The 27,028-nt window shown below is 40.6% G+C and overlaps 1 protein-coding gene across 3 annotated transcripts in view; it reads left to right on the plus strand.

The window, feature by feature from the left end:
• The window catches only part of MAP4K3 (mitogen-activated protein kinase kinase kinase kinase 3), a 125,708-nt gene that overhangs the window by 12,663 nt on the left and 86,017 nt on the right, over positions 1-27,028 (plus strand). For all 3 annotated transcript variants that reach the window (XM_065400303.1, XM_065400301.1, XM_065400304.1), the window contains exons 2-7: positions 2,895-2,952; positions 8,540-8,630; positions 14,527-14,591; positions 18,698-18,753; positions 22,271-22,318; positions 26,959-27,001. In XM_065400303.1, the coding sequence (XP_065256375.1) occupies positions 2,895-2,952; positions 8,540-8,630; positions 14,527-14,591; positions 18,698-18,753; positions 22,271-22,318; positions 26,959-27,001 (361 nt within the window). The remainder of the gene's footprint in view (positions 1-2,894; positions 2,953-8,539; positions 8,631-14,526; positions 14,592-18,697; positions 18,754-22,270; positions 22,319-26,958; positions 27,002-27,028) is intronic.

Here is a 27,028-nt window from a genome sequence, read left to right on the forward strand (position 1 = left end):
ATAACTGTAATATACTCATGGTGAGATGAGTCAACAAATGGACAGATGACTTCTGCATCAGTTTGATTTTCTGGATGGATTTAAGATGCAGCTTTATGTGGCGCACATCACCATAAACCAGTGGTTCTCAGACTGTGGGTTGGGACCCCAAAGTGGGTCGCAACCACCTTTGAATGGGGTCACCAGGGCTGGCTTAGACTTGCTGGGGCCCGGGGCTGAAGCCCAAGCCCCACTATCCAGGGCCAAAGCCCAAGGGTTTCCGCCCTGGGTGGCAGGACTCAGGTTGCAGGCCCCCCGACTGGGGCTGAAGCCCTTGAGCTTCAGCTTTGGTCCCCCTGCCCGGAGTGGTGTGGCTCGGGCTTTGGCCATAGCACCCAGGGCAGTGGGGTTGGGCAGGCTCAGGCTTCGGTCACCCCTCCTGGGGTCGTGAAGTAATTTTTGTTGTCAGAAGGGGGTTGCGGTGCAGTGAAGTTTGAGAACCCCTGCCATAATCTAATCTTGAGTTTAGAAAGGCATGAGCAACAGTAGTGAAGTCTGCATTTGAAAAAAGCAGTTGCAAGCTCCCACCCATATATAAATAGGGGGGTGGGGGGAAACAGTCTTGGCCATTGTTATTTCTTGATCATGAGAAGTAGCTGGGAGTTGGTTTGACTGCAAGTGCAAACAGAAGATGAATGCAGACCTTCCTTTGTAGTGTCTGCATATTTCCTGGTTGCTTTTTTAACCAACAAATATTATTTGTCTTATCCTGGTTGACCTTCAGCCATCTATCCCTTATGCAAGCTTTGGTCCCTGCCAAACACTAAAGGCTAATTTACACTTACAGCGCTGTAGCGGCTTAGTGAAGACGCCACCTATGCCAATGGGAGAGCTTCTCCCAGGGCTAAGTAAAGTCATTGACTGATTTTTGCCTGGGGCTTGGTCTATACTGGGGTCGGCAACCTTTCAGAAGTGGTGTGCCAAGTCTTTATTTATTCACTGTAATTTAAGGGTAGAAAACCAAAGATGGAAATCTGAGATTATTGTGTTTTCCCACTGGCTTGCAGAATTTATTTCTAGGCTTGGCAGGTTGACAGGTGTCTTGTTTCACATATTGATTAACATCTTGCTGTTTTCTCAACTCCAGTTCAAACATGAGTTTACAAGCTCATCTCTCACACCACTACAGTTAGAAGGAGGAGAGGCTTTATATCATTTAATAGGTAGAATTTCATGCTTTCACAAGCATAGTGATGGAGATAGCAGCTCATTTTTTTTAAAATCTCCAAAGTCCCATTTTCAAACATGATCTAGGACCCTAAGTTTTATTGTAAATCAGTGGGACTTAAAAATCTGGCCCTTAGGCTCCTAGGTATCTTTAAGCTTCTAAAGATACAGATAGATGCTTAGAAACTTTTAAAAATCCAACTCATCGATATCTTCTTCTTTAGGCACCTTAATACCTTTGTAAAGCTGGTCTTCAGTGACTTGAAAATTTTATCTGCTAACATCATGTTGTAATTGAAAGGGTGGAAAAGTGAACTGATAATCTAAACGTAGTCTGAAGGTGTATTATATCATGACTTGCCAGGGCTGGAAACACACTGGTGGTCTTCTACAAAATACTTTTAAGGACCAGTAAATTCTTCCAAGCAGTGGTCCTAGACGATTAGTTAAGGGGGGAGGCTGTTTACCATATTTGAGTTTCTTTTTAGTGTCGTCTTAAAATTGAGCTTTGATTATTTTTTTACTCTAATATAAGGTACGTTTTTGCATAACAGCACCCCAGTGGATAATGTAATTCTGATGCTGAGCAATTGCCATGTACATTTTCTAGGATGCTGCTCAAAATTAAGTTGCTGCATATATTAGGCTGGGACAGTGGGGGGGCTATTTTCATACTGTCTTCTAACTCCTTAGCTGATTTTAATGGCTTCACAGGAAGAAGATACTGTGAGTGGGTGGGGGTAGGGAAGTAGGGGTAAGTAGTAGAATACAGAGCAGAAAAGGTTGAAGTACTGTCTTGAAAGCAACAAGATTCAAGAGCCTTGGATGGAAGCAGCTTTTCATCAAGACAGTGTACTTACTGCTGCGTACCTCCTGAGCCCCCAGTTTGGGAGCCATGTAGGCTGAAACTATTTTGTAAGCAACCTGTCCCAATTCCCAGTATGTCACAAATTTACAGAGCATCAATACAGCATAATTCATAGCCCTTGCTGCATAATTTATGTCTGATGTGCCAAAGCACACACTTTATTTCAAATTAATTTTGTTTAGTGTCCTTGCAAGATAGTTTTCTTTGTAATTAGAAAATAAATTTACCATGAAAAAGTCTTGAGAGAAATGTCCATATAAAACTCGTTAAAGATTTCCAGGTTGTGATTGCAAAATTCAGTCTTGTGAGTATGGTTAAGAATTAATGCATAGTTCACCATTTTGTTTGAAAAGATGGCAGGGCAAGAAGGGAGAAAAAAGGCTGAGTATTATAAAATATGCATTATGTTTGGATTATGGTGTGTGGTTTCTTGAAGCCAAGGACTTCTCAATGACGTTTGGCTTATCAGACAGTCATGTGGATCATACTTTAAAAGAAGTTCTAAATAGTTTAATAGGGCTAACTGCACAGCAGTGTTTATTTAGCTAATCAAAATATATGATTTATGGCCAATTACATTTAATTACAGTAACACATTTAACTGAAAAATCCCCTAACCTTAAACTAATAGTAAATCTGATATAACATATAAATCTGCAAAATGTTTTAATTTAGCACAGTCTTGTAAAACACTGCTTTTGTTTAAAAAAATTAAATGAATGTTTAGTTCATGTAGTGAGTTTTTAGTTGCTCTGGCATGAACTCTTCACATTATCTTAATTTTATATTCTTCAGTATACTTTTCTCTTTTCTTTTATAGGCTCGGAATGTTAACACGAGTGAGCTAGCGGCAATTAAAGTAATAAAACTAGAACCAGGTAAGTGTCTTCTTGTGCTGAAGCTTACTGCTTTACAGACATCCAGTATTTTTCATGTTTTAGTTGTGCTCATTTTTGTTTGCTCTTATTTTACAAAATTAACGGTTAAAAAAAATGCCCATCAAGAAGGATAGGGATAATTTCTGGTCCCCTCACCCCAAAATTTCCTGCTATGCATCCCCTCTTTCATTGACATACTTTTTTAAGGATGGAAGGATGAACACAAATAGAGAAGTGCAAAAAAAAGCATAAGATTATTTTAAATCTTTTATTGTGTTGCTTTTCCTGCTGTTTTGCATTGCTAACTCTAGCTGTGGTACTCCTGTCTTACATCTGTGTCTGCATATCATGCTGCAGAGGGTGTATAGTATTTTGCGTTAGATATAACCGATAAATATAAGAACAGCATTCTCAGATATTCCCACCATGCAGGTTAGTATCGGGAAGATACGGGTGGCAGAGTGGAATCAAGGCACCCTCTTAAAGAAAATCAAAAGTGTCCAAGAATTATGTTTTTGTAAACATACAATCTTTTTAGAATGAGCAGGAGGTTGGACAAAGTCTATACTGTGGGTATGTCTATGCTGCATTCAAAGGTATGATTTGCACCTTGGATAGGCATATCTGTGCTAGGTTTAATCTGACATGCTAACAGTAGTAGCAAAGACACGGTGGCATGGTCTTCAGCGTGGGCTCTACAAAACTGCCCAGTCCCTCTGGGCACGTGTACACATTACTAGTCTGTTTTTAGTGTGCTAGCTAGATTAAAGCTGTCTGAGCTGCAAATCACACCTTCAGTTGTAGTGTAGACACAGGGTGCCGGTTTCCAACTTTCCTTGGGGATGCTCTGCCTCCACTCCATCTCTTCCCCGCAAGGCCCTGCTCCCACTCAACTCCCGCCCCACCTTTTCCCACCCAGTTCCGTCCCCTCCCCTCCCCTGAGTTTGCCCTGTCCCCGCTCCTCCTCTGCTCTCCCAGCACCTCCTGCACTCTGCAGAACAGCTTTCAGTGAGCGGGGGGAGTTGATTGTCGGGGCGGGAGGCTCCCTGGAGCACCCACGGAGTTGGCACCTATGAGTGTAGATCTATTCTAAGAAGCTTTACTAGAAATGAGCAAACAATGGGTGCAAAACATTTAAAAGGAAACTTTTTAAAGCTTCAGTTTAGTGTAAGGTGGGATCTATTGTTCAGCATTCCAGCACTGAATTGTGCAGGTTGTCAGTAGGGGGCACAGGGGTGGTCTTGCCATGCAGATTATCAGCAGTGCAGTGGATATGAGAGCAGTTGGTGGGTTTAATGATGGGTAAGTGAAAGTGTAGTAGTGTTAAATGGAATATTTTGGGTAAGAGTGAAGGGCTGTAAAATTTAACAACTGTTGGGACTGGTTTTGGGAGCAGACTTAGTGTTTGAGTGTGTAATTCCCCCCCCCCCCCCCCCAGAATTACTTTGATTAAATTCCCCTTACATAAAATACCCTCAACCCCCCCCTCCCCCCCCAAAAGCTTTGAATAAAATGACTACAAATTTTTTTCTAGATTTCTTCCCCAGGTGGGTTTTGAACTGACACTTGGTGGGTGGGGTTCAAAGGACTACTGCTTATCCCGTTGAGCTACCCAGCTGTAACAAAATTTATAGGACTACAAACCCTGTTGGCTCTGTCCTCTAATGCTCAGTGTAATCCATTGTGTGTGTGCGCTAAACTCTTTGGAGAATATTTTACTGAATTTTGCTCCCCCAAAGGAGTAGTGGGTGCCAAGAACTAGTTGGGGCTAACTCTCAAGCAGTTGAGATCCCTGTGCCAGGATCAGAGCCATGGTTTGATTCCCAATAAAACATTCAGGAAAATGTCAACCTTAAGAGAGCTTTCCACCCCCCTGTTTAAAAGCTGTATCTCAGGAACCCCGTGGTCAAATTACCCCAAATTTGGTTCACTAACCCTAGCCAGAGAGTCCTCATGAGCAGGATCCTAGTTTTCCATGATTAAAAAAACCAAAATTCTCCAATAAAAAAGCATAAAAATCCATGTTTTACCATGATTAAATGAAATGCTGAACTTTAGTTTCCCTAGCCACAATATATCTAGGTATCAGTTGAACACAATGTTTTATTGATATATTTACAATTTTTAAACAATTCCAAAGCCTACCAGTGCCATCAATCATAATAAAATTAATAGAATTGCTCTCCGGCCGCCCAGCTCTGAAGGCAGCGCCGCCAGCAGCAGTAGTGGAGAAGTAAGGGTGGTAATACCATACTATGCTACCCTTAGTTCTGTGCTTGCTGGTGGTGGCACTGTCTTCAGAGCTGGGTGCCCGGCCAGCAGCTGCCGTTCTCCACTCTGCCTTCAGGGCAGCCAGAGAGCGGTGGCTGCTGGCCAAGCGTCCAGCTCTGAACGCAGCGCTGCCACCAGCAGCTTCTCACGTACCCTTCCCCCTCTTGCCATGGGGGTGTGCTCGCTAGTTTGAGAACCTTTGGAATATGTGACACTGGTACTTTCAGTAAAATTTAGTTAATATATGTTTTTATTTTTTCACAAAATGTAAAAACTAAAGGTTCCCTGTAAAAATGCAAATTCTGTGTTTTTCCATGGCAAACGGATTTCTAGTATCTCTGCTCACGAGGCATACCAGATTTCAAGTCAGTCTGAGTAACCATGCAGATTTTAGAGCACTTAGAAAAGTTCAGCTTTTGAATGGAAAGCTAAAGTAGACCTGGTGGGCCACTACAATAGAACTATGTATTAATTGTGTATATGATTGGATTCTACAAAGTGTATCTCATTTACATATCATAAAGTGTTTAGGGCTGAGGACTGGTCTGATTTAGACTTGATGAGCATAACAGATGCTGTAAGATGTACGTTTAGTTTATTACTTTTTAGCTGTTGCGCTGTTTCACTTTAAGGTCCAGGTTAGAAGAGAGAAATCTTAATATTTTAACTGATTATATTTGTAATTGGATATGTTTTGTGTATGTGTATTGCACATACACATCTCATCCTAAATAGTACAAGTCAGTTTAATAGTATGATAGCCCTAAACAAGACATGTTTGTGAAACTGGAACTATTCTCAGGACATCTCACACAGTAATATAAAGAGGGGACCACCACCACAGTAGTTGGCCTTACATGATTTATATTGGGTTAATGTTCTGAGTAAGAGGAATAGAAACACTATGCTCCCCCTGGAGCTATAGAGTAGACAGAGTCATGGGCAGACAGTTACATTACCAGATTTCTCAGCTTTTAGTAGGTGGAAAAGATGTCTTGCAACTTTTTCTAAATATGACCAAGCTTATACTCAAATATACTATTTCTGGGCGAGCAGATTCCAGTCTGCCTTCATTGCCTATGAACTTGACCCTCATGACAGTGTTCTGGATTAATGTAAGTTGTATGGTGGTCCTGAAATGGAGAGGCTCTATGAAAATTCAAATTTTCTTCTCTGCCACACAGGCCTAAATTGTGACTAGCACCTTGTACTTCAGCGTGGGTTTTTGGCAACTAATAGGTAGGGTGGTGCATAGCTGTGATAAGTTCTAGCTGGCCTCCATCCCATATAGAAGCAGCTATCCAGGGCTTATGAGTGACTTTTTGTCCCAAGTAGCAAAAGCCTGGCTCACGGGGGCAAGGTCCACATTTCAGACGGATCATAGTCTCTCTGCTAGTTGCAGATTGGGTGTGGGGAGGAGAATAATTTCTAGCTGTTTATGCTGTCTGGGAGCAGAAACAGTATCATGTGATTTAGGTAATCAGTTATACACTGTGAATAACACAGCTGAATTTGAGCAGTTACTTTGCAGCCTGTAGATTGAAACTTGTTTTCAATACACAAAATAAATGAACAGTTTTACAAGTCTGATAATATTTGTTTGCAAACAATTTGGAAATTTAAAGGGCTAACTTTGCAACACATGATCTTCACAAGGAATAATTTAGTCTACCGTGTTGGAAGTTCTTTAGCACTATATTAGCTTTTGGTAACATACATGCTATTAAAATAGCATGGAGGTTCTAACAATTTACAGCCAAAACATTCAAAAATAAGTTTAGTGTATGTCCTCAACTCCTGGACATTGGTCTTTTGTAAAATCTGGCTTATGGTTTAAAAGTATTATCATTCAGTTATGCTAAAATGAGGTACAATGTAATACGTAACACGGTGCACTGACCAGAGACTTCTGCAATAACTGGTCATAATAGGATACCTTTGAATTTTCTTAATTTTTTTTCAATCTGTCTCTTTACATTCCTTTAAAATAAATGTATTAAAAATGTAAAAATTATATATATATATATATATATATATATATATATATATATATATATAATATATATTATATATATTTTTTTTTAAGAAAATTCTTCATAGAGATAAATGTTGGAGCTCTTAGTCTGTCAGACATATTTTTATTTTACCGAGTTCTTAAAGCTATTTTAGACTGAGAATCTGGGGACTCCTTTAAAATGTATTTTCTAATAGATAGTAAATAACTCCTATAAAAATAGCTTTTCCAAAATACATATGGATACTAATTTGTCCGAATGACCTAAAGAATCAGCACAAAGCTATGTTTGAAATATTGGCTTGCAAAATAGCATCTGGAAAAAAAACTTTTAAAAAAGGTAAAATTAATTCCTGTCCCATTGCAAACTCCACAAAAAACCCAACACTGGGCAGAACACTATTCCTATAGTTTGACCAAGTTTTTATAGATGTGTAAACCTGGTAATTGGAGTCTGTAATGGAAAGATTGGCACAACCTAGGCACCAGATAGCAAGGCTCAAATAAATGGTAAAGTAACAACACTGGAGAAATGCCTGCGCATACAACTTAGCACTTTCTGTATAGTTGTATGCTCATTAAGTTTGTTTCAAGGTCATTGAAGAGTGCTATGACATGATTTCTCTATAGGAAGATAATCCAAGATGGATCTAGATGGTGGTTAGAGGTAACAAGTTTTGCCATATTTCAAGAACATAGATTATTGATAGTACATCTGGAGACCCACACAGCAAGGTGCCAGGGAAAAGAATTAAGTTAGGAACTTTCTATGTACATCAATTCCTGCCAAGGAGAGCAGAGACTCTTGAGCAAACAACCAGGAAGCTGTTCACTTTTAGGACTGACTATAAATGGGAACATTGTTATTAACATACAAAATTACTATTACCAACTTCTAACCTTCATATATAATATAAACTTGCTTGGTCTCTACTAGCAGAGCTTCCCACAAGAGAATCTACACAGGTATTAGAGTAAATTCTACCCTTTAAATAAAGAGTAATTGGATTTAAAAAGGGGTTGAGAAGAGCTGTGGCTACTATCCTAAGAGGTGTCAAGTAGTGGACTAGGGCTCCATCCTGATTTGAAGAATATAGTTACCTATTATTCCCTTAGTTTTTGGAACTTGTGCTGGCTTACAAAGTGCTGTATTATATAAATGTACATGAATATAAAATGAAGATAATTACAAAGTCTGATAATTACCAAAGCTCTTCAGCTAAAAAAAAATGTTGAAAGCCAAACTCAGAGGGATGGATATTTAAATAAAACTACAAAAATATCAATTGTTTTCTTCTTCAGGGGAAGATTTTGCTGTTGTGCAGCAGGAAATCATTATGATGAAAGACTGTAAGCATTCAAACATAGTTGCTTATTTTGGCAGCTATCTCAGGTACAATTTTTGTTTCTTTTGCTCATTTCAAAAATGCTGTAGTGCTACCTCTCTGAAAAGGAATGATCCATAGCAAAACATCATTTATATCTTTTAATTTGTATCAAATTACATCTTCAAATGATGTTTACATGGAGTAAACTAGACTTTGCCAAAAAAAAAAATCCGTGGCTATTTGATGATAGGAAATTCTGAGGAAAAATTGAGGAGGAGGTGATTCTCTTGCGTTTGGAACAGTAGTTCTAACATAAGTATTAATCACGGACATTATTCTATTGTGGTACATAGAAAACTGAAACTCTTAACATTTCTGAAGGCCACTAATGTTTGTATTTTGGGGTTCTCTTTGATATCTGAAGGTGATGCGTATTTCAGTTCTGTATTTTATTTTCATCCTGTCCTTTGATAGCACAGTTTTTAGCATATTTAGAGGTCTTGACTCTGTCACTTGTTAATAAATTGTAGTCAATTGCTTGACCACACTTTGGTTCATTATGAAGCCTATTCAAGTGACCAGCCAGTAGCAGTCAGGATTATTGTTATATATAGTACAGGAAAAAGGTTCAATACTATACCAGTCTCCAGAAAGCTGCATCATGCAGCATTGTTACATTGACCTTATGCAGATGTGCTCCCAAAGTTACACATCTCAGCTGTTAGTATTTATAAGATGATTTTATAAATTACAGATCTCTTTACATGTCATTAAAATCCAACCCATCAGCTTGTCCCAATTCCTTAAATTATTGTTCTGTTCCTTTCCTTATCTTTGTTTTGGATACTAGCATTGGTCTATGAGAATAACTCCCTACCTATTGATGTAGTATGTCCTGGTCCTGACAGCTTTCTTATCTACTTAAGCCAAAGTTTACTTCTGCTAATGCAAGGTGTTATGGAATACTTAGCAAAAGTGATTAGGGTTATAATAAAGATATTATTATATCAGTTGGCCTTTTCTGGGGCTCAGTTCAGGAGTCTCCTTAATCTCCTTAATCTCTGCTGCTGTCTCCCACCCTCCTTTCCTCTTTACTGCCCAGAGATTGAGAGACCCAGCTTCCTTCTCATTCGGACTTCTTCTCTTTATAGGCCTGGTCTGCACTAGGAAATAAGGTCACTATAACTACATTGCTTAGGGGTGTGAAAAATTCACACTACTGAGAGATGCAGTTAAACTGACGTAACCTCTGATGTAGACAGCGCTCTATCGACGCTAGAATTCTCCCGTTGACCTAGCTACTGCCTCTCGGAGATGGATTACCTACGTTGACCGGAGAAGCCCTCCCGTTGGCATAGCTAGTGTCTTTGCTACAGTGGCGCAGGTGCAGTGGTGCCACTGCAGCATTTTAAGGGTAGACAGGCCCAGAGAAACTAACCAGCTCCTCCTCCAGCTGAGACTTCTCTTTATTTGGACCTGGCTCACCCTCCAGATGCAACCAGATGTGATAATTGGCCTCTTAGGTGGTGAAAAGGTTAATATGGACCTATGTGGGGGTGGCCGCATCATTGTGGGGTTTTCTCTGAACAAGACTTTTGAAGTATAACTTTTTTTCTTATGCTGTTTTTGTATATGTAAGTTTTCCAAAAAATAAGTGGTCAGGGCAAACTTTTGAAATACAGTTATAAAAAGGGTTTGATTATGATGCAGGTAAAGTAATGCCTATTTGTTTTCAGTTGTAATGAAAAGTCCATGCTAGAAATGATGTCCCTACATTTAGAAACTGGATAGAAAATCTTGTCAGTACTTTATTAATGTAGTCATTTCTAAATGTTTGCTTGATTCAATTTTGATAAATGTATGTGTATATTATAATAGCGTGTGTATATGCTGCCTGCTGTCCAAGATGGACAAGCTTCAGTCTCTCACTAATGACAGATTTTTTTTTTTTTTTTTTTTTTTTGGTATCTAAAATGGTCATGAGTTTAAAGTCTGTTATCTCCTGGCCCTACACGGCTAGAAACAGACTTTAAAGCTTAACAATAAAATGTCATTACTATCTTATTAGAGAGAGACAAGGTGGGTGAGGTAATATCTTTTATTGGTCCAGTAAAAGATATTACCTTACCCACCTTGTGTCTCTAATATCCTGGGACCAATGTGGGTACAACAACATTGCATTACTATTTTATGTAATTTTGAGGCTTATATGGGTCCCTTATGAATGTTCTGTATACTGCCTCACTCTCCCTAAGGAGAGTACACGTAGGAGCCTGACCCTGCAGACTCTTGATCTGATGGATGAGGGTTTCAGGATCCTATCCTAGGTATAGGCAGTGGGTTTAAAATGAACAAAAGGAAGTATTTCTTCACATAACACACAGTCAACCTGTGGAACTCTTTGCTAGAGGATGTTGTGAAGGCCAAGACTATAACAGGATTAAAAAAAGAACTAGATAAGTTCATGGCGGATAGGTCCAACAGTGGCTATTAGCCAGGATGGACAGGGATGCAAAACCATACTCTGAAGTGTCCCTAGCCTCTGTTTGCCAGAAGCTGGGAATGAGCGGCAAGGTATGCATCACTGGATGATTACCTTTTCTGTTCATTCCCTCTGAAACACCTGGCATTGGCCAGTGTTGGAAGACAGGATACTGGGCTAGATGGACCTTTGGTCTGACCCAGTATGGCTGTTCTTAGGTATGAAAGGGCCAAAGAAGACAAGCATCACCCTAAAGACAGAGTTAAGATTGTTGGGGTGTTTTAACTGTGAATGTTGTCCATACTTTCAAATATAATATAATAATAATATATGGAGATATACCTATCTCATAGAACTGGAAGGGACCCCGAAAGGTCATCATGTCCAGCCCCCTGCCTTCACTAGCAGGACCAAGTACTGATTTTGCCCCAGGTTCCTAAGTTGCCCCCTCAAGGATTAAACTCACAACCCTGGGTTTAGTAGGCCAGTGCTCAAACCACTGAGCTATCTCTCCCCCCTTTTTAAAAAAAAATTATATAATGTTTTTTTAAAATTATTTAATTATTATATAATTATTCATCAATTGATTATTATTTATTAATTTATATACACACACACACAAAATTTAACCTTAACTACAAATATAAATTTAACCTTAACTATGAATTGTTTGGGTTTCTGTTGCTTGTTGGTCTCTTTTAAAAAAATAAATAAATAAATTACAGCATTTTTGTAAGGCGGTTTTTAATCCTTAAATTACTGTGGTGTGCTTTCAACCTTTAAGTCCGTTTTAACAAAACATTTTGTCTGGGAATATATTTAACTGTTGGGAGCTGCTGCCAGACAGACTACCTGTGAGAAGGTAGAGTAAGCAGACGATCTTGTGATTTGTCAAGAGAAAGGGTTAGAGTCCTATGCAGGAGAAGGCGAGAGAAACTGGTAGAGGTTGAGAGTGGCTTAGAAAAGGATGTAGGAGGGGAAGGTCGGAATAGAGAGGTTTAGCACCAAAATGAAAGAAGAACAATTTCAGTATTTGAATACTTTCTTATTTGTTTTTTGGAAGTGTTTTATCCTTGATTTTTTCAGTCAGGAAACAAAGTTAGTATGTTATCACAATTCTATCCTCTCTCCTTGTCCTCATGTTTGTCATTTTATTAATCTGCGCTGTAGTAATTAAAACAGACCTATCTAGAAAAGGTAACTGTCACACTGGAGAGACTCATGACCGTGAGCGCCTACCTCCGAGCAAACTGTCAAAAATAGTGCTGACACCCCAAACTGGTAGTATGTTCTATAATTAGAACATCTTGCCCGCATGCTCGGGGTTCAGCTGATCGCCATATTTGGGGTTGGGAAGGAATTTTCCTCCAGGGTAGATTGGCAGAGGCCCTGGAGGTTTTTCACCTTCCTCTGCAGCATGGGGCAGGGGGTCGCTTGCTGGAGGATTCTCTGCGACTTGAAGTCTTTAAATCATGATTTGGGGACTTCAACAGCTGAGTCAAGGGAGAGAATTATTCCAGGAGTGGGTGGGTCAGCTTTTGCGGCCTGCATCATGCGGGAGGTCAGACTAGAAGATCATAATGGTCCCTTCTGACCTTAAAGTCTATGAGTCTATAATTAGATTTCGCCAAATCAGTAACAAGTATGAACTCCTGGATCACTGTACTAGTCTTATCATGGAGTCACAGATAGACCCCTTGGGCTCTCCTGTCTATCTTGTCACCCAAGCAATCTGGACAATTACACCAAAAATCTCTCATTATTCAGGTTGCTTCCAGTCCCAAGAGACAAGTACTTACCCCAGATCAGTTGATACCCTAGATCTTGCACCAAAGATAATGCCGGTAGCCAATCCTATAATAAACTGTCTAAAGGTTTATTAATTAGGAAAAAGAAATGAGTTATTTATAGGTTAAAGCAAGCAAGCATATATACACAAATGAGTTACCGTGTCTGATTCGTAAAGATGACAGAGATGTAGTAATCTGTCAATTCAAAATGTCTTTCAGGGAGGACCTAGGGGTAACCCCTGGGGATCTCTGCCTTACTTTATCGTCTCTGGCCCTGTGAGAGTGCAAACAGCAAAGAGATGACAAATTTCCTTGTAACCCTGTTTTATCTTTTATGTTTGGCCTTCTGGTCTATGGGAAGAGCTCCCTTGCACATAGCATTTCCAAAGTGTTATAGGGTCATTCACCAATCCTTGTATTGTCATGTTTTTAATGGTCTATTTAATCTTGATAGACCGCCTTTTAATGGGCAGGGGGAGGAGAGGTTGTTGATCCTTGTGCTTGGGTTCACAAGTTCAGAGCAAACATTTTCAAAGTTTTAAAGCAAAACTTGCTTATTTCTTTATAGAGTGGAATACAGACATTACAAGTGAGCTTAATGCATGCAGCAATTTACAAACATTTAATAGAGCCTAAACATTAAATACATTATTATAAGAATAATATCTATTTTGAACAAAACTAACATACAGGTGAGCTGGTTTGGTTTCCAGCTGTGAGTTTGTCAGTTCTTAGCTAATGCTTATGGCCTTAGCTAGAGCGGCCACTGGCTTAGCAACAACTCAGTAACTAATTCTAGTTGGTGTACTGAACACACTTATTAACAATTCTTTACTTGTACTCTGTGTGGGATGAACCCACTCAGTCAGTTACGGCTCAGGGCATTACTGTCTTAGGATAGGATGAATCAGAATTTTATAGCTCTTTTTATACTCGGGTTCATTTGATTCAATCAGTTTTATTGATAGAGAAAAGAGCACTTCTCTGCATTTTAAATTGTCATTCACTGAAGATATGTATTCTTTTTATCTTTCATTTCTGATAGTGGTTGTGATGGACGTTACATTGCTTTGTGTTTCTAAAGTGCACCATATTAGACTTGTGTCTTCCATAACACTTCTAAAAGTAATTTTTATAAATTTTTTTAAAAGTTACATTATCAGTGGAAAAAAATAAAAAAAAACGAAGCTCTGTTGTTTTAGTGTTCAAATTTTCTCCAATTGTGTCTTCTGTAAAGTAAGCCTTTGTGAGAACTAGCTGATCATTCCATTCTTCTGGTTTTAGAGTGGGGAAACCCTTGGGTAGTGATTAGCTGTTATCCTGCCAGTCCGATCGAGGGAGTGGTAGTAACCCAGGGTTTGCATTCTCTCAACTGTTACCATAGAAAGCAAATTAGCCAGTGAGTAGGAAATTAATTTCCCTTGGTATTCAATTCTTAGGCATTTTAAAGCGCACACATGCTTCATTCTTATTGTTCACATTAATGCAATAAATTGGGGGAAGTTCTTGGATGTTTGTTTAAAGTGCGTATTTTTAGTATCAGATAGCACAGATACTTTCTGTTTTCATTTGTACTTGCATAATATGTAGGCTTGTTATATTCTGTTGCTTAATGTTTAAGACTTTTGAATTATCTTTAATAGGCCAAGTTCTAAATATGGAAGGCTAATGAATGCTTTTACTTTTTAGGCGAGATAAGCTATGGATTTGCATGGAGTTTTGTGGAGGTGGTTCTCTACAGGATATTTATCATGGTAAGCCATCACTGTGCATCTGTGAAAGCTAAATATAACTTGTTAGACCAATGTATAGTTACAGTATTTACAGGGTTAAAAATGAAAATTTTTAAATGGTCAGCATTGTTTACCTATGTCTTAGGATCTAATATATATTATAATCATTTAATGACAATTTTAACTTGTTTAAGGACAAATAGCAGTTTACATATTAGAAAAGTACCAGTTTGCCAAAACAAACAAAATTTACTATATATTTTTAAAGAAGGGCTGGTAAGAGAGAAATAACTTGTGTGTTTTGATATACTACTCCCTTGTTTCTTTAATTTTACAATATTTCTAATGTAAAAAATAAAATGAAGAACATGCTTCCAGTCATGCAGTTTTAGCATATATCCACTTTTCTTCCAAGTTCATATGAGCTTGGCTTTACTATATTACACACTATTACCTGTTGATAGCTGGTATAATGGACCTATTGTCATGAATGGTGTTGCTTGCATAGAGAGATTGTCATGTATATTGATATTTGTATTAGAACAGTGCTTAGAGGCTCTAAACAGGAATCAGGGCTTCATGCTGGGTGCTGTACAGATGCAAAATACAAAGATAATCCCTGCTTCAAACAGTTTACAAAATATGGTTTAAGATTAGATGCAACAGGTGGGCAAAACAGTTAGGAGCTGGGAGGGGAACGATAAGGTAGCAGTGAAATGTGCAGTCCTCTGAAAACACCACATATTGTTGCAAAAGTGAAAGGTTTCACTGATGGACAAGAGTACAGCCCAATTAAAAAGGGTCTTAGCTGAATGTGGAATGTTAATTGCTAGCTTTATTTGCATTACATTAGTTAAATCTATCGCTAAGGCTGTAAAAAAGTTGATGTTTTTGGTTCAAAAATTGTTGCCACAGTTTGTTAAAGCTGTGGTTCAAGGCATGAAGACTATCTTCCAAAGTAGGGCAGCAGCACAGAAAATATGACTCATGTCCTGCTTGGCTCTCAAAGGCCAGCATGATGGCGGGGTGCCTGGGGCAAATATGAGCGAGTGGTGCAATCTGGCACACAGGGTCACAATGCCACTGACATTTGTGGTAACTGTAAAAGGTAAAAGTTGTAGTTTCTGCAACAAAATTGCAGCCCGTAATTTTCTTACAGCCCTATCTATCACACAATGGCAAGAATACATTAGTTGATAGAAATACATATTTTTGTTAGAACAGGCTTTGAAAAATGTTAGGATAATGGAAATCTAAGAACAAGGATTTTATCACTCTGGCACTAGGACCTGCATGAAAGGGACAATATTCCAGACAAAATGGGTAACAAATGGGGATTTAATTGCAGCCCTGAAACAATCTTTTCAGATAAAGGTCCACCCTAGGAACCTTCAAGCCACCAACATCTAAATTGTATTTATGCTGGCTATTACCACGACGCTAGTTTAACCATAAATTCCTTTATTAACTCCAAAGGTCAAATAGGTATTTATATAATAGCTCTAAACATGATTACAATGCCTAAATAATAAGCAATTTACTACATTCAAACAGTAACAGAACATTGATAAGTATTTGCTCAAGATACTTACAAACAGGCTAACTAAGAGGTGCTTAGACCTATATTAGTCGGCTCCAATTTGGTCATACAGTTTCTAGCAATGAACCCTTTTAAGAGTTTACTTTTTTATATCCTTTAACAGACAAGTGATGTCATTGCCAATTACTGTCTTCAGCTAAAACCCGTTTGAGACAGTTCACCCTTATTTTTCAGTCTTAATCCAGATAAGATTTACAACCTCCTATCTTCCCAAGGCCTTTCTTCCCCTCCTCGTTGACCCAACAGTTTTTCCATTGCACCTGGGTTCACATAGGGTTTAACACTGGTATGCGGGGTGGGAAGGTTTATGCAGGGTCCCTTTAAGACAGATTTTTTTTTTGTCTTATTTAAAACCATCTGCAGTCATCCCTATCAGTCAGAAGCCGCCTTTTTAGAAAATTTCCCTTATCTCGTTAGTTAATCTTTGAACCAGGCATCCTCCCTACTACATTCCTTCTGGCCTTATAACTCATTATTTTCAAGGCCTGTCTTCTACTTGCTAGTGAGGGCCTTTCTTTACAACACATGTATATTAATCAAACTTAAGCTAACTCTAATTCTTTAATTTCATATTTATCCCACAATTTCCCACCCAGTAGCTTCATCTTCTGCACTGGAAGAGTAAAACAGCATACAGACTTTCAGGTTTATCTCATAACAGTAATCAAGCTGAAGGATCATTTTACATGCACAGATCATTATAATGACCCAAGAAGTTACGAGTGGCCAAGTCAGTCCTTGGCATTTCTGCTAACATTGAGAAGAGCATTAATCGTGGTGATAGTTTTTGTGATGTGAAAGACCTGCTCACCAGGAAATGAGCTCATTTCACATAAGTGGCTGAACAGATGTCCTGTAGTAATGCTTTCCTGTCACTACTGATTTTGGCTTCAACCCTACTATTTAGAGTAGAAGACTCTGTACTCATTTAACTAATTTCCAAGCTGTGTCTCAGTCCAATCAGACCTCGGGCCTCAACAATTAAATCCTCCGGTTACGTCTACACTACAGTTAAACACCCACTGCTGACTCATGTCAGCTGACTTGGGCCCATGGGGCTCGAGCTAAGCGACTGTTCAGTTGCAGTGTAGATGTTTGGGCTTGGACTGGAGCCCAGGCTCTGGGACTCTATCCCCTTATGGGGTCTCAGAGCCTGGGCTCCCACCCACGCCCAAACATTTACACCGCAGTTAAATAGCCCCTTAGCCTGAGCCCTGCAAGCCCAAGTCAGCTGTCACAGGCAGCAGCAGGTATTTAGTTCCAGTGTAGCCATACTCTAAGGCAGGGGTCTCAAACTCAATTTACCTTAGGGCCAGGGCCAGTCCTCAAATCCTCCCAGCGAGCCAATAATGTCACTGAAGATGGTGTTCAGAAAAGAAAACGTTTATATTGTATTTTTTATTTCGAATTTGTTAGAAATAATAAAACTGTCATGCAGCTTTATACAGTTCTTCGCCTGCCAGAGAGTTTTTAGTGTTTGCCAGACACCTGGCAACGCTTCAGTTCTGTCAGTTTGTTGATGTTTGGCCTCAGTGATGGAGCAGTTGAAACCTTCAGGATTGCAGCAAGGTGTGCAGCAGATACTTGTGTTCGGTATTTTGACTCGTTTATATTCATTGTGGAAAAAAGTGATGCTGACACTGCCTGGCAACTAATGATGTTGCCTCCATGGCTGACTCTGCCTGGCGACTAGTGATGGTGTCTCTGTCCCTCCCCCAGCCAATGGGAGCTGCGGGGAGCAGTGCCTGCAACAGACATTGCCGGCAGTGTGGCTGCATGTGTCTCTCTTCCACGGGCCACAGTGGGGAGGTTCTCGGGCCGGGACTTTGAGACCCTTGATCTACCCTACAATTTTTAGCCTGGCAGCCTGAACCCTGAGGGCCCGAGTCAGTTGACCTGGGCTCTGAGACTTGGCGCCGCTGTTTTTCTGTTGCAATGTAGGTGTACCCTAAGAGGTAACACCAAAGGATTTCAGTATACTGTAGTTCCCTGGTAATTAGATTTCTCAAAGTACCCATGAATTCTTAGAAAAATCGGGGTCATTTAGATATCCAGATTGACCTGATTCCAGAACTCCATGCTTCCAAAATGTAACTCCTATTTTATTTCAAGATCCTCAGGAAAGGGAAGACAGATTTAGATTTGATCTCAAGTTTCATATTGCAAGGTTGTGTTGTGTGAAGGCTGGGAGTTTCAAAGGAGCCTAAGGGAGTTAAACACCCAGCTCCTATTGGATTTCAGTGGGATGTGAGCACCTTAACTCTCTTAATTCTCTTTGAGAAATTCCAGCCTCCATCCATATTTCTTCTGTTTACTTTGTCAGATTGGAAAAGTTTGTGAAGAGGGTTGCTATTCTTTTAGAATTATTTAGTTTCAGGGTAAAAATGGTACAGCTGGAACCACAGAACGTAGACTAGTGCTTCTGTGTGTGTCTGCTGAACTTGTGCAGGGCACTGAAATACAACACCAGGAAATTTTTTTAAAAAACCCCTATTTTTGTAAAAACAAAATATTTTCTTTCTTGCAGTGACTGGACCACTTTCAGAACAGCAGATTGCCTATGTTAGCAGAGAAACACTACAGGTAGCTAACATTCTAATTTGTACATAATTGTTAGTCTTCAGGGAAAAATAAAAGGACCAAAAACATCTGAATCATCTGAAAGAATCATGTTGCATACCTTAGGAGTTACTCTATCTTTTGCTAAAGAGAAGATCCTGTATAATAGCTTTCACAAAATGTAGAATTATTCTGTCATCTGGCTCAAGTTATTCCAGAGTTGTTTAAAAGGAGGTTAGCACCTTCTATCTTCCCCGTAGTCATGTGTGCATAATTGCATTAAATAAGATATTTGATTTATACCATAGATTAGTAGAGAACTTGAAAACTCAATTTTGAATATGTAAATGAATTATAGGTCTTTTCTTATAAAATAAATATAACCATATGTCTTAATTATTTACAAGATACATATTTCTTTGTTTAGAAAACTCCAGGCAATAGTGTGTGATCTCTTGCCTTTTTGTTTTGGGAAAACTTTGATTCCATTTTATTCTTCTAGTCTGAGAGTCTTGAGGTCTCTCTCAAATGGGGCATTTCTTTAGTTATATAGGATGAGATTTTTTTGGATTAATAATTTTTGGTTGTTTGAGAAAATAACATGTTATAATTCTCATTTAGTATGTGTATGTTGCTTAGGAAATATAAATGAAGTACCTCATACACATTATCTGAATGTTTTATGAATGAATGTTTTTGTAGATTATGAAATTGTCCCTTACTGCATGTATGATATTAAAACTACAATATTTTGACCAAATAGAACATTCATAGGTTCTAATGTGTTTAAAATAAGCAAAATTTATAGTTCAGTCATCCTCATCAATCAAAAGTCTGAGGAAAATATATCTTATATCACTCTCTAAAAGTCAACAGGCTTAGTCCAAGACCTCCAAAACCAAGGTGGGAAATCCTGGTCCCATTGAAGTTGATAGAAGTTTTGCCACTGACTTCAGTGAGGCCAGAATTTCACCGTGGGGTGTCTAAAGTTAGGCTACGTGTCCATATTTAGGAACCTAAAAAAGGGAGTTTATTTTGCAAGTGCTTCCCAACAGCTCCCATTGAAATCAGGAGGAGCGTCTGTGTACTCCTTACTTTTGGAAATCTGTTCCCTTAGTTAGGTGCCTAAATATGGACTTTTAGGGGTTTACCTTTAGGCATATGGTTTCTGAAGCCTTGGCCTTGGGTTCTTTTAGATCAGTGGTGGAAGTGAGCGAATTGTTGACCCAGTCCTGTAACAGCCCCAAGACATTTAAATCTAGGGGCTATTAGTAAAACTGTTGAAGCTGATGTCAGCTGTATGTCTATACAAAAATACCTATTTCTCCAAAGATACTCATTACAATGAATCCCACTTTTGGGTCCAGGTCCATGCATGCACATGCGGTGGGGATTCTCTCATCTCAAAAATCTGAATTGCTGGTTCCAACTGGTTGTGTCGCATGCCAACCGTGCTCAGGAACCTAGATTCCCTTTGGTGCCTCAGTGATCAGTTCTTTTCTCTTGTGGTCGATAAAGGAGTTCCAGTCGGGAGCACTGACTAGCTCTCCAGCTAAATTGCATTCAGGCTATTGATGAGCTGACAAAAAAGGGAAAAACACTTCCCAAAAGCATATCCTTGCTAGTGCTCCTCTCTGTCTAGGTATTTATGCCATGCTCATCATCTGAGAAGCTAACAAATCTTAAAAACAATCCCTATCTTTTTTTGTCCTCCACCAGTCAGTGGTTTGCTTTTATCACTGTGAGAAGGCTATTTCAAAGAAGTGGGACTTATTTTTCAATTTGAAGATGGTAATATTCACAGTAATCCCATTTTTTTCCAAGAGTGAATTCTGTAGTCTTGGTCCACACTTAAGTGCTTCTGTCTTGAGTTCTGGAGAAATGTAACCATTATGAGAGTTCATGGCTGCCAAGAGTGAGACAGTTGTTCAGCTGCAGTCAATCTCAGAGAGGATTTTGGAACCTTGTACTTGATTCTGGCTATCACTGAATACAGTGCAGAGAGTGGAACACTGAAGGGGTGTCCTCTCAGTAGCCTGTGTTGTCATCCAGCTCAACTTCTTCCCCTTCATCCCACCACCTTTGAAGTTCAAGTCTGGATGCATTGCTGAGGCACTGTACATGGGTCACCCCAAGCAGCTTCTGTGCCAGGTGGTGTTTAGATATGAGTGTCTTTAGCTCCAGTTCTCTCAGAGCCTTTAGCTGAACTTAGTCTTATGTGCAGTTGATGCTCTCCAATTTTCTATTCTTTACCATTTCAAGTATGGAAGAAGAAAGCTGGTTCACTGAATTCAGGAATGCCATGATTGTAGTCATACAATTTCCCTTATGGATGTTCAGTATTACTATGCCTTCAGCAAGGACCATGATTGACTGGAGTGCACCATCCGTTCTTAGATATTATTTCATTCCATGTGTCAAATCCTGGAGGTAGCACCTAAAATGCCTCCTACAGAAATTCCACTAAGTTTGATACATAGACCAGAGTTGAGCTCCTGCATTAGGCAAAAAGGCTCTATCTACTTGGGAGTTAATTGAAAATCGGTATCTAAGAGGATGATCTATACCAGTGGTCCCCAAACTTTCCCGCGGGGCGGGCGCCGGACGACTAGCTGCCGAGGACTGTGGCTGCCGGACAAGCAGCCGCCGAAATGCTGCTGTGAAGCGGCAACGTCAAGAGGTGTCGCCGCCGAAATACCGCCATGAAGCAGCGTCATCAAGAGGCGTTGCTGCCGAAATGCCGCCGAAATTCGGCAGCATTTCGGCGGTAGCGCTTCTTGACGTTGCTGCTTCTTGGCGGCATTTTGGCGGCTGCTTGTCCGGCGGCTAGTAGGCAGGTGCACATGGATGCCCCAGCGGGTTCCATGGCGCCCGCGGGCACCGCGTTGGGGACCCCTGATCTATACCATAGGTGTCTAACTTGGACAGTGAGATAAAGCAGGGATAGACACTTTAGAAATATCTAAATGTTGTACAACAGAGATGGCACTCTACATGCCCAGAAGGACAATAGTCTCACTCTCCTTGTGTTCCTGTTATGAATGTGGTGCTCTTTATACACCTCTAACCTGATATAACGCTGTCCTCGGGAGCCAAAAAATCTTACCGCGTTATAGGTGAAACCGCGTTACAGCGAACTTGCTTTGATCCGCCGGAGCGCACAGCCCGGCCCCCCGGAGCGCTGCTTTACTGCGTTATATACGAATTTGTGTTATATAGGGTCGTGTTATATCTGGGTAGAGGTGTATTTATTTACTGATTTCCCCCCCCCCCCCCCCCCGGTTCATTCTTTGTCCTATCTCTAAATTGGCTGCTGCTAGATAAGTACAGTTTGAATGTATGTTTGTTAAAATCTAGTTTCATTCTCATTCTCATTTCACAATCAGCCAAAACAGTATTTATTAACTTCAGTTAATCACTGAATTGTATCCTAAATCTTATTCTTTTAATCTAGTAAATAATTTTCTGTAAAATGAAAAATGTTTAAGGCTAAATGATGTAAGTATTTTCTTTAACTAAAGACCTTGTTCTTAAACTGCAGGGATTATATTATCTTCATAGTAAAGGAAAAATGCACAGAGACATCAAGGTAGGTCAATTTTTTTTGGATTTTGATTCCCTTAAAATTAAAAAAGCTACTCTCACTTCCAAAATGTATGCTTGGAGAATAATTCAGGTTTTTTTTTATCACTTAGATCAAACAGAGCACTTACTTGGGGCTAGATTGTGGCATTTAGCCACTGCCCTGGATTGGGGGAAATATAGACACACATTATCTTAGCGGAGCATTTTCAGTTGTGCTGGAGGAAAGTGGGAGGAGAATTTAATCTTTGACATATGTTTAAGGTGCAGCATACACCTCCCTTTGCACCAGCCAGCAGGATGGAGTCATGGCAAGGCCAAACCCAACTTTTGGGGGCATAACTCAGGGCAGGAGCTGCTATTCTGCATGGCACTTATGGGTTGGTGGGGAGGAGGCATTCCTTCCCCTCCATCATGTGGTCATGTTGGAGGGTGGCCAAAATCCAGTTTGGCCCACATAAAGGAATGTATGTTATAAGACTTGAAAATTTAATTGAAGATAGTTTCAAAATCCAGAACTACTTTTTATCTGCTCATATTACAGGAATAAAGGGACTGATCCAAAGTCTGATATCTTTCAGTTGACTTCATTTGGCTGTAGCTCAGACCCATAATGCTTAATGGAATTTAAACAAAATTGGTGTTCCTATAAAATGCAGTTTTACTGTGAAAAATGGCATCCCCTTAAGCTAAAGATCTGCATACTGTATTGAGCCATGCCTGCCTGTTTTAGTGATTGTTACATATTTACTCCGGTTAATGTTGCGGAGTCAATGCAGCTGAGAGGACGTGAACTGGATTGTAGTACTACTTGTGTATTAGCCACAGAATTATGTACAGTAACTCCTCACTTAATGTCGTCCTGGTTAACATTGTTTCGTTGCTGATCAATTGGGGAACATGGTTGTTTAAAGTTGTACAATGCTCCCTTCTAACATCGCTTGGCAGCCGCCTGCTTTGTCTACTGCTTGCAGGAAGAACAGCCCATTGCAGTTAGCTGGTGGGGGCTTGGAACCAGGGTGGACCGGCAGCCCCCCTATCATAGGGTTACCATATTTGAACTTTCAAAAAAGAGGACACTCCACGGGGGGGATTGTCCCGCCCCCTAGCCACTCCCTCCCACTTCCCGCCCCCTGACTGCCCCCCACAGAACCCCCCACCCCCGCTCCTTGTCCCCTGCCCCTAACCGCCCCCAGGGACCCCACCCCCTATCTAAGTCTCCCTTCTCCTTGTCCCCGACTGCCCCCTCCTGAGACCCCCCCCCACCCTAACTGCCCCCCTAGGATCCCACTCCCTACCTGTCCCCTGACTGTTCTGACTCCTATCCACACCCCCGCCAGATCCCCGGGACTCTCACACCTATCCAACTGCTCCCTGTTCCTGAATGCCCCCCCCCGAACCTCCAACCCATCTAACCCCCCCGCTCCCTGTCCCTTGACTGCCCCAACCCCTCTCCACAGCCCCCCCCAGAACCCCGACCCATCTTAAACCCCCCCCCCGCTCCCTGCCCTGACTCATCCAACCCCCCCCCCCCGCTCCCTGTCCCCTGAGTGCCCCCCAGGATCCCATGCCCCTTCTCCAACTCCCCGGGCCCCACAACTATGAAAGCTAAAAACTTGCCTTTAAAAAAAAAAAAAAAAAAGCTGAGATTGTCACATAATCTCATAACTTCAGAAGCTGGGACTTTGAGAAAAACACGAAACATAGCAAGACTGGCAATAAAATTGTGATTACTGGCAAAACTGCATTATCTGTGCTCTTATATGCGCCAATCACAGTGCTCCTTCAGCTCCTTTATGCTAGAATTCATTCATTTGTAAAGCAAAGTCTAGGTTGGTGTTTTGCATTTATCACAGCACTTGTTCATTAGAGATAGATTGTGCCCTTAGGCATAGCTGTGAATAAGGGTCTTTGCATTAAAAAGCTGCACCATCCCAGGAACATCCCAGGGAGGAAGTGTGAGTCAGAGAATCACAATTCCCCCACATGCATGCACTCCCCTCTTGCTCCAAGGGGAGAGGGAAAGGGAGTGATTTACCTCACCTTTGCAAGGTTGCAGTTGACTTCCCCATGTATGTTCAGCGTAGAGTGTCTGGCTGAGCGCCCAGCCCCGCCCGGCGCTGCCGGCAAGGCAATCTGAAGCCGCAGGGGAGGGGGGAAGCGGGGGAGGGGCTTTGGTTGCCGCTGCCAGCCCCGCCCCCTCACGGAGCGCGCAGCCCACTCCCCCCAGCGCTGCTGGCGCGGCGATCTGAGGCTGCAGGGGAGGGGGGGAGCCGGGGAGGGGGGGGAGCCAGGGAGGGGCTTTGGCTGCCGGAGAGGCCCCAATCCGAGCGGCTCAGTCCGGCCTGGCCCCGCTGTCAGCCGCTTTTCAGTCTTTAAATAGCCGTCCGGGGGAAATCCCGGACATTTTTAGATGTTTACAAATCCCCCCCGGACGGCTATTTAAAGACCAAAAAGCCGGACATGTCCGGGGAAACCCAGACGTATGGTAACCCTACCCTATCAGCTTCCCGCTCCCCTAAGTTCCCTGTGCAGCAGCTGCCCAGCAGGCTATCAATTGCCAGCAGTTCAGCTGTCCCTCCCCCCACTGCCATGTGCTGCTCCTGCCCTCTGCCTTGGAGCCGCTCCCCGAGACTCCTGCTTGCTGTGCGGGGGGGAGGGAAGAAAGAGGGGGGCTAATGTCAGGGTGTCCCCCTCCCCCCTGCTCCTGCACTCCGCTTACCCCATCTTCCACAGAGCAGGGGGGACACACCAGGGCTCTGGACGGCGGGAGCTTGCAGCAGCTGCGGTCTCAGCAAGCTGATCTCATTAACAAGGCAGTGAACTTAAAGGGGAAATGCGCATATCTCCCTCCGTTCCTGCTGCCTTGTCGAGTGAGAGAGTTAACCCTTGAGGGCTCAGCCAATTGCTAGTTCATCATTTAGCAGTAAGGGAAATATCCCACCCTCTGACTCCTCCACCTCAACCAAGCTTCACAATCATTATCACTGTGTACCAGTATTAAATTATTTGTTTAAAACTTATACTGTGTGTGTGTGTGTGTGTGTGTGTGTATATATATATATATATATATATATATATATATATATATATATATATATATATATATATATATATATATATATATATATATATATATATATATATATATAAATAAAATAGTCTTTTGTCTGGTGAAAAAAATTTCCCTGGAACCTAACCCCCTCATTTACGTTAATTTTTATGGGGAAATTGAATTCGCTTAACATCGTTTTGCTTAAAGTCGCATTTTTCAGGAACGTAACTACAACGTCAAGTGAGGAGTTACTGTACTATGTTCCAGTCACAAGGTCTATCAGTTACACTTGCGCAAAGCCTTTCAAAGCTGTTGGGTTGCATGGGTGTACTGAGGGCCTACTTTGTCCTTTTGTATAAAAACTGGTAATCAGAAAAGCACAAGCTGTACTTCGGGAAACCTACTTGGCTTTTTCACACACCAACTTGTCTGTGGTGCTAACATCTGCCGCTAAATCAGTTTATCTGCTCCTTCCTGTTTAGCTCTGCCTTAGGCGGCTTCTCCCTCAGCTCAGTTCTGCCCTTAGCCAACCTCTTTATTCAGCTCAGGCTTGTTCCATGTCCTTTGTAACAGGTCATTATAATGGAATCTGATGTGAAGGATCAATTTTGAGCGTTTGTTCTGGTTGTTAAATCCAAATAAACGCTGCATGTCGCCCCACAGCAGTGTACTTTCTAAATCTAGCACAAGCAAAATCGCTGTTTGCCTAGGTATTCTAGTATCAAGGCAGGTCGATCAGATTACAATGAGTGAGGATCTTAAAATGGGACTAAACTGTTTTTCTTTTGGAAATATAAATCTGATTGTTTTCCTGTTTGATCTTTATAAGTCACCTATTAATGAATGTAGATAGAGAAGGGAAAGTATGATTTAATCAGTAGAGGCAAATGGTCACAAAACTAATTCTGCTGTTTGGGGGAGGATTTCATAACTAATGGGAATCTGAGTTGCATAGACATGTACAGCTACAATAAAATTTACAGGGTATTTGTGAACATGGGGGTCCCATAACTTAATGTTGTCATTTCAGTTTTACAAATTTCAGATTCTTCAAACACTTAGTCTGTTTTGGTTTGTCCTCTGCTTTCAATTTCTTTTAAAATTTTATCTCAAAACATATAGATGTTCTTTGCCTTGATGTCTTAACACAGCAGCAAAGAGAGACAAATTATATTTGAGAGTCCAGTTTTGCATCACTTTGTCATCACTTTATCATAGAAGTAATGGTTTCAAAATGAAGCTCATACTTTGTAACTGTGTTACGATTAAGTCTATAGAGTTAAGTAAGGGTGGGAGATTATTTGGAGAGGCAGGGGATTTGACTTTTTGTTGCCTGTCCTACTGAGGGGGGATTATAATAAATTGTACTGTTGCACCTATAGTATTATTTATGATTTATTTTAAAGTTATATCAAGGACCTCTAGAACATACGGATAGGTGTTCTCTTAGCATTTGTGTAAATTTAAATAAATTAAATAAAATACAGAATATAGGCAATATTTGATGCTAGGGTTTATATCTCAGAGCATAAAGAAGCATATAATGTTAAAAAAGATACACATTTTAATTGAATTCTTTTTCTCTCTTTAAGGGAGCAAATATTCTTCTAACAGATAATGGCCATGTAAAATTAGGTAAGTACTTCAGAAATCTTTTTCAGA

This window comes from Emys orbicularis, chromosome 3 (assembly GCF_028017835.1).
Source record: "Emys orbicularis isolate rEmyOrb1 chromosome 3, rEmyOrb1.hap1, whole genome shotgun sequence".
In the NCBI taxonomy this organism is placed as follows: domain Eukaryota; kingdom Metazoa; phylum Chordata; order Testudines; family Emydidae; genus Emys; species Emys orbicularis.